Consider the following 14,451-nt stretch of genomic DNA (forward strand, 5'->3'; position numbering starts at 1 on the left):
AAACAATTTTTAACAAATTTTTACAACAAATTGGAGGAGGTGAAGGGGAGGTTGAGGGAGCGAACAAACGAAGGGGAGTAAATAAGTTCACCACCTTAGACTGGGTGAAAATTGGAATCATGGTGTTTACAAGAAGGATTTATAAAGATTTGGGTCTTACCCCTTGCCAACAATATCGTTCTCCAGAGCCGCGGAAGAGACAAATTAAAATCACTCAGTTTTTTAAGCATGAGGAGGAAGGGGGAAAAACAGGAGAACTGTTTAAGTCCATGCAGGATGATTCCTCGCCAGAACTTAAAATGCTGGATTGGTCAGTAGATCTTAAAGGGGCCTTACAAGAACCTAAATCTACGATGTCTATATTAGATCTAGCATCACAGCTGGCCCTGGCTGAGATCCATGACTCCCTACTTGAAGCACAGCGGGTCGTCGAGGGAGAGGGAGAAGAATTAATGTAGAAGCTGAGGAAGAACCTGTGCAGAATCAATCATTTAATTGCGTAGCTAATATCTCAAGAAAGAATTACAACACAATCTCCTTGCAAACAGAGGATACAGGAAAGGAATTTCTTCAGATGGAAGGGCAGTTACTTATGATATCTAAAGAACTAGCCCTCATTAAAAACTTTTTGGCAGAAAGTAACAGGTTGTTAACAACTTTGACTGAATGCTTTAATTTGCAGGAGAGGAACCAGCTGGTAAAAGGTAATGATGATAGGAAAACTCAAACAGAGTCGTCAAACAAGAAGTTATGCAACTCCAGAAAGAACCAGTCTAAAGGAAATAAAAAAGTGGCTCAAAATGGGGAGCATAAGAAACAAAAGAAAAGCAAAAACATGAAAACATCTAAAAAGCAGGAGAAAAAAGTACGGTCTTGCCGGAGAAAGGATTTTCAGAGGTTGTTTGATTTGTTGGATGTATCTAAAAATGCCAACCCTATCAAGCCTCGACAGAAAGAGCAGGAGGAAAGGGGAAAAAGGACAAAGAGCAAAGGATCACTTAAAGCCCTTACTAAACAATGTAGTGGTGAAGAAGATCTTGCTTTGAGCAATGTGTCCAGTGATCAGGATTTGGAACTGTTGCGAGATCCCTGGGAAGACGTTCTTTGTAAGGCTCAGGTAAAGTTGGAGGATGATATTCAAGGTATTAAGCAGGGTGCTGCTATTTTTCAGCCCAAACCAGTGCTGGTCTCTACTGTAAGAGCCAATTGGAATTTGGTGATGATCCCTTATAAGCTGGTGTTTGTGAACTATCCCAAACCGTGGGGCAATCTTGCCCAGTCAGTTCGTGTCTCACATTTTTTGCATATGGTAAATAGTGTTATGCCAGGTGCATTGCACTTTAACAACATTGTGAATATAGAATACTTATATTATGATGGAATAAGAGCACGTGCTGTTGTTACATTTAGTGACCAGGGCATAGCAAGTTGTATTTATAGAGCAAAAAGGGAATTTTTAGTAAGTAATATAGTTTTAGCAAGATTTTTTGAAAATCAGGCCCCTTTGGCCCCTTTATTTGATGCTCTAGACAGGAAACCCAGTGAGAACATAATGGGAGTTAGGAATCACACTGAAAATCTAATTGATCTAAATTGGTCCTGTGACATCAATCAAGCCCCTACTCAGTTAGAGAAACAGGACAAATTGAGGATTAAAGTAAACCCAACAATGGGATCACAGCATTTTGATAACGGAAAGTTAGGTTTAGACATTGCAGAGGAGACTGCTCTCCTGAATTCTTTTCAGGTCTTGCCAGATTTTGCACAGGAAGAGATTTTGGAAAGGTTAGAATCATTGAAAAACCATCTAAGGGAAATAAATCTAGGGAAACCTAAGCCTTATGATGGAGGAGGACTTCAAAAAGAAGAAGAGCTAAAAATAGTGGTGGATGCAGGAGATAGTAGGATGGCTCAGATTTCAACAAGTAATTCAATAAAAATGAGCCCAGTTAATCTTTCAGGTTTGATCCAAAATAGAAATGAATGCATTGCTTCTAAACCCAAGAAAGGTGTCGACTTAAACAGCATAAACTGGCAAGCTATGAGGTTCCTGGAGGAAGGGGAGTTGGGATGTATTAATCAGCCCATTGTGACCACACATTCTAAGACAGACATCATCCATCCTTTGAGTTCTAATGTGAGTGTATTAAGTCCCTTTATGGAGGAATTGACGTGTCTGGATACGGAGTATATTCAACCCACTAATCAATTAGAAAAGGCAGTCAAAATTAGTTGATTAGGAGAGCTAATTGATTTAGGGAGGGGGGATTCATTGACAGCTAGATTTTCATCTCATGCATATCTTAGTCCCCACAATCACACTAGCAGGCCAGTTAAATTTCTCTCATGGAATGTATCGGGCTGGAGGTCTTGTCAGCAGGGAGTTGATCTGAAGGAATTCCTTTTTGACTTTGATGTGATTGCCCTCCAAGAAACTTGGCTCATAAATAATGAGAATATCCTCCCAGGTTATATTGTTTGGAATGAACCTGCTTGGAAAATGAAGAATAAGGGCAGAGCAGTTGGGGGATTAGCAATTCTTGTTAAGGAAGATTTAGGTTGGGTTGGTGAGCTGGTGTGTAATAGTTTTGCTCCACAAAATAGTATAGTAATTAGGTTAAAAACCCCAGGTTTATCATTATTATTAGTAAATATTTATATACCACCACTCAACTCACAGTATTATTTTCAGGATGTCTGGCTTCTTTTGGAACATTTGGTGGAGGATTTAGGTACGAGATTCCCGAATGATTTAATTATCATGTTGGGTGATTTTAATGCCAGAATTGGCTCCAATCCATCACAATCTGCTGAGCGTTGGGGTCTTCATGAAGACCTCCAGGAGATCTATTAATGGTCCTCCAGAGATAAGAAAGTAAATAAAGCGGGTCGGAATTTGTTGGAGTTAACCTATAAATTAGGGCTTCAAATTTTAGGTCCCAGTGATACCGGGCTTCTTTATCCATATACATATTTTACACATTCAGCTGGCAGTGTTATAGATTACATTTGTGTCCCTAGACAGAATGTTCATCTGTTCCCAGGAATTACGGTAACTACAAGAGAAAAGAGTGACCATCAACCCATTTCAACTCACTTAATTTTAGAATCAGATCGTAGATTAGTGACCCAGTTAGACAAGTATGTGTCAAGTAGGCTAGACATTGTTAGTGAGAAAAGAATAAGATGGGAGCATGTGAATACCCAGAATCTCAAATCCTGTCTGAAATCAAATGAGGGAATAGCCCTGGGAAATCTGATATGTGCTCTGGATACAAACATTGAGTCTGTGCTGTCTGCATACCAAACAATTTGTTCACAAATTAAACCCTGGTTACTAAAAAGGGACAGTAGAAATGGTCTGCGGAATATAAAAAGTACTTGGTTTGATGCAGATTGTAGAGTTTCAAGGAATAGACTGAGAAAACAAATGAGGATTGCTCATGATACCTTGGACAATGAAGCACATATACTTATGCTTAAGCTTAGGCGAAATTATAAGAAATTACTCATAGATAAGAAAATTAATTATTATGCAAAAAGTTGGTCTGAGTTGGAACAGGCGGCCAGAAACAAAAATTCAGCAAGTTTTTGGCGTATGGTATCTGCCAGATTTAGAACAGACAATTATAGTGTAGAGATTCCTGTATCTGCTAAAGTATGGGAAGACTTTTATTTCGAACTATTTAGGGATAAGGCAAACGGGGAAGGAATAAATGTTGCAGAAGACATTGATGCCATTCCCAAATGGCCTCCAATTTTAAAACAAGAAATAAAGCCTCTCATTCTCATGTTAAAGAATAATAAGGCTCCTGGAGAAGATTTTTTGCCGCCAGAACTTTTTAAAGACAATGTTGACTGGTGGGCTTCTGTTCTTGCAGGCCTCTACACTCATATAAGTAATACTGGTCGTATACCTAATGGATGGAAACTTAGCATAGTAATTCCCTTATTTAAAAAAGGTGATCGCAGAGACCCCAGTAACTATAGACCTATCAGTTTAATAGATATCCCTGCAAAAATCTATGCTAGATTCTTATACCAAAAATTAGAGGAGTGGGCGGAACAAAATGCTATTTTGGTAGAAGAGCAGGCAGGTTTTAGGCAGGGAAGGTCTGTTATTGATAATTGTTTCACACTATCTCATTTGATATCCAAATATACCTCAAAGGGTGGACAGCTCTTCACAGCATTCATCGATTTAACTGCAGCCTTTGATTCAATTAATAGAAGTCTTCTCTGGGATAAGTTGGCTAAAACAAACATTGATCAGAGACTCCTTTTTCTTATAAAGATCCTCTATACAGATACCCGTTTAAAGGTTAGAACTGGGGTAAACCAAGCTTTAACAAACGACATTCCCACAAGTAAAGGAGTTCGTCAGGGTTGTATTCTTGCGCCATTCCTCTTCAATTTCTATGTTAATGATGTAGTTTCCGCACTACATAGTCAAGAGCTTCATATGCCAAGGATACTGGATAAATCGTTGAATATCCTCCTTTATGCAGATGATATGATTTTGTTTTCTACCACACAGGTTGGTTTGCGGAGGCTTCTGAGAAAATTTAGTTTATATTGCAGGGAAAATGATTTAACGATTAATGGTAAGAAATCAAAAGTGTTAGTCTTTGGAAAGAAAAAGAAGCGATATAAGTGGGTTTTGGATTCTAATGAAATTGACCAGGTGGATTCATTTATCTATCTTGGCTTAGAGTTTACTTCCTCAGGTTCTTGGGCACCGCAGTTAAAAAGAAACGAACTAAAGGCAACGGTGTGTGCAAAATCCTTGAACAAGCTCTTGAATTATAGACATCCTGGTTCTCTTTTGCCAGTAATTAATGTGTACAAGGCTAAAGTGTTGCCGATAATAATTTATGGGGCTGAAATCTGGGGCTTTTCTAAAAGTAGGGAAATAGAAAGGGTCCAAAACCGTTTCTTTTGTACGATTCTAGGGGTTGCATTTGCCTGTCCAGCATATGTGCTTAGATCGGAATTAGGTATCTTGGCTGTTTTAGACCAAATGCATTGCAGGCTATTTAATTATTGGTTTAAGCTAGTTTCGATGAATGAGGCCAGGCTTCCAAAGATGTGTCTTCTCGAGCAGATGGCCAAACCTTTAAAAACTTCCTGGCTTTATAAATTTAGTAAGATGCTACCAAACTATGGCTTTAGTTTGCAGGCACTTAGCATTTCAAACACCAATATAAGAAATGCCGTTAAACTCAGGATTTCAGATATTAGAAGGCAGTCTGATATAGCGGCAGTGTCAAAATCAAGGGCCATGAAATGGCTAGCCAAAACAAAATTCCATTTCAAAGAAGAAAAATATTTGTTTTTTGTTATGAAACGGGCCCATCGAGTAGCCTTTACCCGGCTTCGATTCGAGCTGATGGACACAATGATGTTACAGGGTAGATTCCAAGGTATTCCATTGAAAGATAGACTATGTATATGTGGCAACCCTGAAATTGAAGATTTAACCCACTATTTACTTGAATGTTGTTTATATTCGAAATGTAGAGAACATTATCTATCTATGTTTTTAATACGCATGAGAGCCTGGTCAGCCAAGGATAAATTGGCCTTTCTCCTACGTGGTTCTAACTATTTTGTGACCCAGAGGGTTGCTCTCTTCGCTCTTAAAGCAGCCAGTATAAGGAAAAAAGAATTAGAAAAAATGGATTAATTAATAAGTTTTTATCAAATGTTGCAATATATGTGGGGTTTTATTAACTGTTAGTCATATATAATGTATTAATTATGAACTGTATATTGTTTTAGAATTTTAAATCATAAATTTTAAGTATTTGTTTGTTTTTAATAATATGTGATTTTTTTGAAATGGTCAGTAGACTTATTCAATAAAGGTATTCATTCATTCATTCATTCCTGAGAAAGTACTTTGATCTTGAGTAAAGGCCTTGGATGAATGAAGCTTGATCAATATTCTATACAATTCTGTGGTTATTCCCCTCTATGGGTTCTTTGATGGCACCGAAGCTGACTACTGTTACTGAAGCACTTTCCACACTCAATGCATTTATATAGTTTCTCTCCTGTGTGGATTTTTTGATGTTGAGCAAGGTGCGGGCTTTGACTAAATCTCTTTCCACACTCCATGCATGGATATGGTTTTTCCCCTGTGTGGGTTCTTTGATGACAAGTAAGGCCAGTGCTGTCACTGAAACGCTTTCCACATTCCATGCATTCGTAAGGTTTCTCCCCCGTGTGAGTTCTTTGATGTTGAGCAAGATGGTGACTTCGTCTAAATCTCTTCCCACATGCAGTGCATTTATATGGTTTGTCTTCTGTGTGGATTTTTTGATGTAGACTAAGTTTACTGCTCTCCTTGAAGCTCTTTCCACACTTCATGCATTCATAAGGTTTCTCTCCTGTGTGGGTCCTTTGATGTATAATAAGGTGCGGACTTTGACTAAAGCTCTTTCCACATTCCATGCATTTATATGGTTTTTCCCCTGTGTGGGTTCTTTGATGTATCCTTAAGTGAGAACTTACTCTGAAGCTCTTTCCACAGTCCATACATGCATATGGTTTCTCCCCTGTGTGGGTCCTTTGATGTAGAGTAAGTTGAATGCCATCAATGAAGCTCTTTCCACACTCCATGCATTTATATGGTTTCTCTCCTGTATGTGTTTTTTGATGTAAAGTAAGACCCTGCCTCATTCTGAAGCACTTTCCACACTCCAGGCATTCATAAGGTTTTTCTGCTGTGTGGATTCTTTGATGTTTCCAAAGGTTAGAACTTACACTGAAGCTCTTTCCACAGTCCGTGCATGCATATGGTTTCTCCCCTGTGTGGGTCCTTTGATGTATTCTAAGGTAAGAATTTACTCTGAAGCTCTTTCCACAGTCCATACATGCGTATGGTTTCTCTCCTGTGTGGATTCTTTGATGTTCAGTAAGTTCAGTACCATGCCCGAAGCACTTTCCACACTCCACGCATTCAAAAGATTTCTCTCTTGTGTGCATCCTCTGATGTGCATTACGGCTACTGGTCATATTGAAGCTCTTTCTGCATTCCATACATTTATATGGTTTCTCCCCCGTGAGAGTTCTCAGATGTCTTTTATGGTCAGTGGTTGTGCTGAAAGTCTTTCCACACTCCTTACACTTCAGTGATTTCTGCCCTGTGTGTCCAACAATCCTTCTCAAATTCTTTCCTCGTTCCATTTATACAGTTAGAGTCTGCCCTGTATGGATTCTTTCATTATCCGTAAGGCTTCCACTATCCCTGAAGCTCTTTCCGCAGTCTATGCATATAGAAGGTTTTCCCCCCTGTGTCTGTTCTTTGATGTATTTTAAGGTCACTCTTTTGACTGAACCTCTTACTGCACACTACACATGGATATAGTTTCTTAACTGGGTGGGTTCTGCAATATCTTGTTGATTTCAATTGATCTTTATCTATACCCCTTCTTCTCCACATTCCTTGATGGATTTCCTTTGTGCCAGTTTGGTTCTACTTTGTTCCAAAAGGTCTCCTGTTCTGCTTCATGCCTGCTTGCTTCCAGGGACACTTCACAGGGCTCCTTCTTATTCCTGTTGTCCTTCTCAGCACCTGCCTGGGCAAAGAAAAGGAACATTCCATGGTTATCCGGGTTCTATATCTTAATCTTTGGAGCATTGGGGAGAAGGACCTGTAAGTAAGGAAGCTTGGAACAGAAAAGCTTTGGTCAAGAAACTCTGGTCTAGAACTTTGGACTATTGTTTAATTCATTGAGCGGATTGTAGGAGGAATAAGGAAGTGAGATTTCATTTCCCTTTATGTAATCACAGGGGTCAAGCAATGGGGTGTTGGGGGGAGGGCAAGCTACTCACCTGGAAAGCATTTACCCCTGGCCAGTGAAAGTTTGTTTTGAAAGTTAAACAAAAAAAAACACAGCCAAATATCCAAGAACCAAGGTATAAAAATAGAATATATTAATTAGAATTAATGTCCCCAAAGCATTCCCCCATTATTATTTTTTATTTAAACCATTTTTTAGCTGCTTCTCAGGGCGAGCCCTTCCAAGGCGGCTTACAACCATACATAAAACACTATAAATATTACAAGCACTAAAAGTAGTGACAGTAAAATATGTGACAGATAAAACAATAAAAGCTAACAGTAAAACTAACAGTAAAAATGACAAGGGCAGTAGCAGCAAAACAATAATAACAGTAATAATAATAATAATAAATTTATTTATTTATTTCTTATCTGCTTCTCCCTTTGGATTGAGGCGGGGAATAACATTATTACAAGAATCAACACATCTTAAAAATTCTTGATTTAACATTGATCTGGATAGGCCTGAGGGAAAAGGCTCGTCTTCAAAGCAGTCTTAAAATCACAGAGAGAGTTAATTTTACGACTCTTCTCCGGTGGGCCGTTCCACAATCTGGGGGTGACAGAAGAAAAGTTCCTCTGGGTAACTGATGTCAGCCTACTTTTGGCTGACTGAAGTAAGTTCTCCCCAGAGGACCCGAGTGTGCAGGACGGACTGTATATGAGAAGGCGATCCTGCAGGTAACCTGGACCCAAACCATGTAAGGCTTTAATGACCAACGCTTTGTAATTTGCCCAGAAACTAATTGGCAGCCAGTGGAGTGATATTAATGTTGGGGTAATATGCTCGCCCCTAGACGTACAGGTGACCAACCTGGCTGCTGTATTTTGAACTAGTTGAAGTTTCCTAACTAGGTACAATGGGATAAATAAATGTATGTAAATGTACAGCGCATTGCAGAAGTCAAGCCTTGAGGTTACCAGCATGTGCACTACTGTCTTTAGGTCTTCCAACTCTAGAAAAGGTCACAGCTGGCGCAACAGCCAAAACTGATAGTCGGCACTCCTGGCCGTCGCATCTATCTGGGCTGTCATTTGGAGTGCTGGATCCAGGAGCACCCCCAAACTGCGAACACAGTCTTTCAGGGGGAGTGTAGCCCCATCTAGAACTGGTTGACACACCTCCGAACCTAGGTCAGAGCCCTTGACAGCAAGCACCTCAGTCTTGCCTGCATTCAGCTTCAGTTTGTTTTTCCTCATCCAGCCCATTACTGCCTCCAAGCATTCATTCAGAGGAGACACACGATCCTTAGCTGATGCTGTTATTGAAATGATCGTTAAATGCATCAGAGTGAACTACCGAAGGCTCAGGGGAGAAGGTGTCTGAGTTAGACCCCTCACCACTCTGAACAGTTCTGCTGGACGCGAATTCGCAGACGCAAAAAGCTTTTCATCAGTAAAATCTTGCACAGCATCCTGAGACCACTTTCTCTCTTTGTGTTTTCCTCTAAGTAGCCACCGAGGGGTGGTGCGGTACATGGAAACACTCGTTCGGGAAGCATTTGCCAACCCTACTATGCCAGCATTTGGTGAATAGAAGCCAAACCCAAAAAGAAAAAAAATGCAGGCAAAATAGAATGCAATAATGTACCCCAAAGGCTTTCCCAATTCACAGTCCGAATATATGAGGAAACAAAACAGCAACAACATAGGACTGACAACACCTCTCTGTAACCACACATACACATTTGAGGACTCCAGAAGTACTTTTGTGAGCGCCCCAAAATTCAGAAATCCACACGTGAAATCCACACTTTTGGCAGTCACTTACATGTGAGGTGCAGGATTCAGTTGTGAATGCCTGAAATGAGAGGTAAGCAGATATATGCAATGAGTCGTATTCACAAAATGTACCTGGGATTAACGGTATTATGTACCCAAATTCTTTCCGAGTACACAGTTTTAATCTTGGGTGACCCTGGGAAAAGGAGGACAAGGCTCCTGCATCTTTAACAGTTGTATAGTAAAGGGAATTTCAACTGTTGTAATTTGCATGCATGCTACACTTGGTGAAATTCCCTCTTCATCACAACAGTTAAGCTGCAGGAGCCCTGCCCTCTTTTGTATCTGGTCATGCTAGGCAGGGCAACTGTTGTGATGAAGAGGGAACTGATGTTTACAAATAAAATAGGGGAGGTGCAAGGAGAACCTACTGGTCTGGGAAGTGTTTGCCAACCCCACAACCTATGCCCACATTTGGTGAATAGAAGCCAAGCCAAAAACATTGCAGACAAAATAGAGTGCATTAATCAAAGTTAATGCACCCAAAGTGTTTCCCAATATACAGTCTTAAACAGAGAGAGAGAGAGAGAGAGAGATCTTAAACCACACATGCATATTTGAGGAATCCCAGAGTGCCTTGGACTGCAAGAAGATCAAACCAGTCCATACTCCAGGAAATAAAGCCAGACTGCTCACTTGAGGGAATGGTATTAAAGGCAAAACTGAAGTACTTTGGCCACATAATGAGAAGACAGGACACCCTGGAGAATTGGCTGATGTTAGGGAAAGTGGAAGGCAAAAGGAAGAGGGGCCGACCGAGGGCAAGATGGATGGATGATATTCGGGAGGTGACAGACTTGACCTTGGGGGAGCTGGGGGTGGCGAGGGGCTGACGGAAAGCTCTGGCGTGGGCTGGTCCATGAAGTCACGAAGAGTCGGAAGCGACTGAACGAATAAACAACAACAAAGTACTTTTCAGAGCGTCCAAAAATGCAGAAATCCGTAAATGAAACTTCTGCCAGACACTGACATGTGAGCTGCAGGATTCGGTTGCCAACGCCTAAAAAGTGAGGGAAGTCCAGAAATTTGGCCCCCGGGTCACAGCCATGAGGTCTGCAGAGAAGACAGACCAGTCTCAAAATGGAGGTTTGTAACCCGACTGACTTTGCCAGTGGTCGGTGTTGCAGATATGGGATTACGCTTTGCAATGCTTTTGCGGAAGGAGAAGCAACGGCCGATCTCCCTTCCATAGAAGCACAAAGGCCGGCAGCGACTCTGGTCTGCCTCTGGCCTTGCAAGAAATACACCCTGGTTGCTAAAGTGGGACAGAGCAGAAACTGGGGAAGCGGATATATAATCTGGGTACTTCCAAAATTTACCTGCGGGTGTCTGAATTTTTGAATGCCAACTTTTACCAATGTTTTCACTTTTGGGAGGATAGAGCAGGAGTGCAGAGAAATATAAAAAATACGGTCTTGTATGGGTTCTTTCACGCAGCTGGATTGCAGGGCTCAGCCCCCCTGGACCCCCAAACCGCCCTCCAGAGCAAAATCTTACCCCCCACACGTCTCCTCCTCCACCTCCCAGCCCCACATCGCGTTGCATTTTACCTCCTTTTCCAGCCTTGTATCCGCCTCCCCGCCTGCCCAAGGAGACCCACGAGGCCCTTTTCCCTTCCCGGAAGAGGAATGCGGGGTTCTCGCTCTTATCTTTCTCGCACATTTTAAAAACATTTCCTGCCTCTCTAGGAACCAGAGCTCAGCTCGTTTAACCCTTGGAGGACTGGGAGGGAGATCCTCCCTCTCTCTAAGAGCCAGAGCTCTCTGGGCGGTTTGCAAAGATGTTAAAAACCTTAAAGAGACAATCTCGTGCCTAATATAAAAGCCGTTTGCCTGTAAACATAGGAACAGGCGATAGCGGACCCCGGCTGGGGGGAGGAGCAGTGACTTCCCTCTGGGCAGGGGGGCAGGAGACAGCCCCGGGGGGTGGGTAGCAGGTGCCTAAAAGGGGCTCAAGCTCTAGGAGCAAAAGAAGGCACAAATTTGCATGTGCTCATTTACTTATGCAAATATATGAGATGGTGACACAATTCCTAGGGAGTAACCCACATGACAAAGATGGGGATTTCTCTCTTGACTGAATCCTCCCCCCATCCCCAAGAAGCAGAACAGCTCCAGTACCGGAGGCACCCCCATCCTATGCTATTCTATGATTCTATGAAAGACTTCAATCCATCCATCCTTTATTTACAGTCATAGGCGTGCGCAGCACATTTCATTTGGGGGTTCAGCCAGGGGTTGTTTTTTTTAAGGTAAACATTGATTGAACATACAGTAATAAAGGACTTTTTTCACTCATCAAACAAATGAAATAAACGAAAACTGAAGTAAACTGTATTTTTGTTATTAACAAGTAATATGTACTTTAAAAATACACATTTTGAAACAGAGACTCTGAATACTTTTTTTTGCTGTAGTAATAACCAGGCATATATAAAGATACAGTTAATTTTTATCATCTTTAAATTTAATCAGATAATGACCTAATCCAAACTTACTAAAACAGATTCAAGTTTCTTGATCTTCTTTTCCTAAAGAAGGAGGCGTCGCTCACCAGGTGTTATGGACTTAAATTCCTCAATAACATCATTATAATTAACTGACAAAACCAATTCTTGTTCAATGTACAAAATCATGAGTGAGTCGAGTCGCTGTTGGGACATTGTAGTTCTTAGTTTGGTTTTTACATGTGTTAGTTTCGAAAATGCTCTTTCACATGAACAGCTTGTAACAGGCAAGATTACAAAACATTGAATACATTTGTAAAAGGCCTGGAACATGGAAGACCGATCCGATTCCTTTAGCCAATCAAGCCATTCTCTGGTGGTGTTTGTAGTGCTACCTTTAGGAACAGATCCTTCATAACCCCGAAGCAGTCTGACTTCAGCTTCCAACTCATCCAAGGACACTTTAAATTTTTTGGAAATGATTCTAATATCATCCCTGCCAATGTCTAAGCTCAACAGCTTTCCCACTGCAGTCACAATTTCACAAGTGTCCTGTTCAAATCGCTGGTCAATGCAAGTAATCATTGAGTCTAGGAGTGGGTAAAAGGAAGTTATTCTCTCCTGCTCCTCTTTCGTATCAAAGTGATGCTGGGACTCAAACATGTCATCAATCCGAGTAGATATTCTTCTCTTCTTAACTGGGGGAATAGATATATCACGCTCTTCACATATTTTCACGCTGTCATTGAAAATAGATTTAAAATGTTCTGGGTCACTTCTCATTGCAGCCAAAGAGTTACGCAAACTTTTCACCCCTGTCATTGCAGTCAGTAGGTTGAGTTCTGGAGCTTGAAGAGCCTTACTCACTTTTACCACCATCTGGAGAATAGGGTGCATCATATGAAGGGCAAAGATGAACTTGAATGAATTTAGTTCATGGATAAGGCCCTTGGCTTTTATTTTAGCGTCAGCAAGGCGAGTTGTTTCATTTATCTCTTTTAAAGCTTGTAAAATGACGGAGTAGTTTTGTTTTACAGCAGCCACTGCTTCTGCTCTGCATGCCCATCTTGTGTTTGACAGTGACTTCAAAGTTTTCAACTGGGATCCTACGTCTTGTGCAATTTTCTCCAATACTGCATGTCGCACAGCACTCCCCTCCATGAAAGCATAAAGAGTCTGAATAACACCAAAAAAATTAAACACAGTTCTGTTTTGTTGACTTGAAGTGCATGCATCTACTAGGACGAGGTTCAAGCAATGTGCATAGCAGTGAACATAGAGTATTTCACTGTTTCGATGTTTACATTTCATTTGAACTCCTGCAGTACATCCAGACATAGTAGATGCACCATCAAAACAGACAGACATCACTGAAGACCAGCCAATTTTAAGAATGCCAAGGACCTGATCTAACTGGTCAAAAACAGATTGAGCATCAACTGCTAATAATCTCTGAACAGATACAAAACGTTCAACTGGACCATGTTTTTCATTGTCGAAATATCGCACCACAATGGACATCTGTTCATGGTGTCCACAGTCAGTAGTGTCGTCGGCAATTATTGAAACCATTTTTCCATTTAGTGAAGAAATAATTTGTTGTTGCACAACATTGTGACAGGCCACAATTAAATCATTTTGGATGCGATTGCTCAGATAGGTAGCATTTCAAGGAGAATGTTGCACATGCTCTGCCATTACGGGATCATATTTTTGGAGCATAGTGACAAGATCTAGAAATAAGCCTTTTTCAGCACTGTCAGCTTTTTCATTGTGACCCCTGAATGGTCTCCCACCTTTTGCCAAACACAGAACAATGTCAATCAGACGCTCCATTATTCTTCGGTTATGGCAGCGTTCTTCTTCTTGCTTAGTCAGATAAGCCTGCTTGCCCTCATCCAACAATGCATCAATAGGTTTCCCTTCATTAAAAGTTGACCATGAAGAAAAGCTCAACACATGAGATTTTGAAAGTTGGTGGTTTTTAAAAGTTTTGCTAGCCTTATGCCAACTTCTGAAGCCCTTACGAATAAATGCTAAATCAGGGTGACCTTTGTTTGTTGGCATATTAGAGGAGAAGCAACGGCAGAAAAAACAAAATGCTGCATCCTTTGATGGGCTGTATTCTAGCCAACTATACTTTTCATACCAATCAGAATGAAAACTTCTTTTACTTTTTGCCATTTCAGTTTTAGGAAATATGCTCAATTTAGGCTGATAATGACCTCTAGATAATCGGGACTGGCGTTCTAATCTGTTTTTTGGAACATCACAGGCTGGGTCATCAGGTGAAATGTCTGATGGCTTTGAAGAGGAACTACACTGACCTGAACTAACAGACAAAGTCTGTTTCTGTTGTTCATTTCTCAGTTCA

The 14,451-nt window shown here is 40.8% G+C and overlaps 1 protein-coding gene across 1 annotated transcript; it reads right to left on the reverse strand.

Moving 5' to 3' along the window:
• Positions 1-5,904: 5,904 nt before the first annotated feature.
• LOC134396234 (zinc finger protein 345-like) lies at positions 5,905-7,372 on the reverse strand. Its single transcript, XM_063122654.1, has one exon. It carries the CDS (start codon positions 7,189-7,191, stop codon positions 5,965-5,967), a length of 1,227 nt encoding a protein of 408 aa, XP_062978724.1. The 5' UTR covers positions 7,192-7,372; the 3' UTR covers positions 5,905-5,964.
• Between the last annotated feature and the right edge of the window lie 7,079 nt (positions 7,373-14,451).

This window comes from Elgaria multicarinata, chromosome 3, assembly GCF_023053635.1.
Source record: "Elgaria multicarinata webbii isolate HBS135686 ecotype San Diego chromosome 3, rElgMul1.1.pri, whole genome shotgun sequence".
NCBI classification, from domain to species: Eukaryota; Metazoa; Chordata; class Lepidosauria; order Squamata; family Anguidae; genus Elgaria; species Elgaria multicarinata.

What these genes read in the sequence shown, in the direction of transcription:
- LOC134396234 (XM_063122654.1), bottom strand. Translation starts at nt 7,191, where the DNA reads ATGGAACGAGGAAAGAATTTGAGAAGGATTGTTGGACACACAGGGCAG.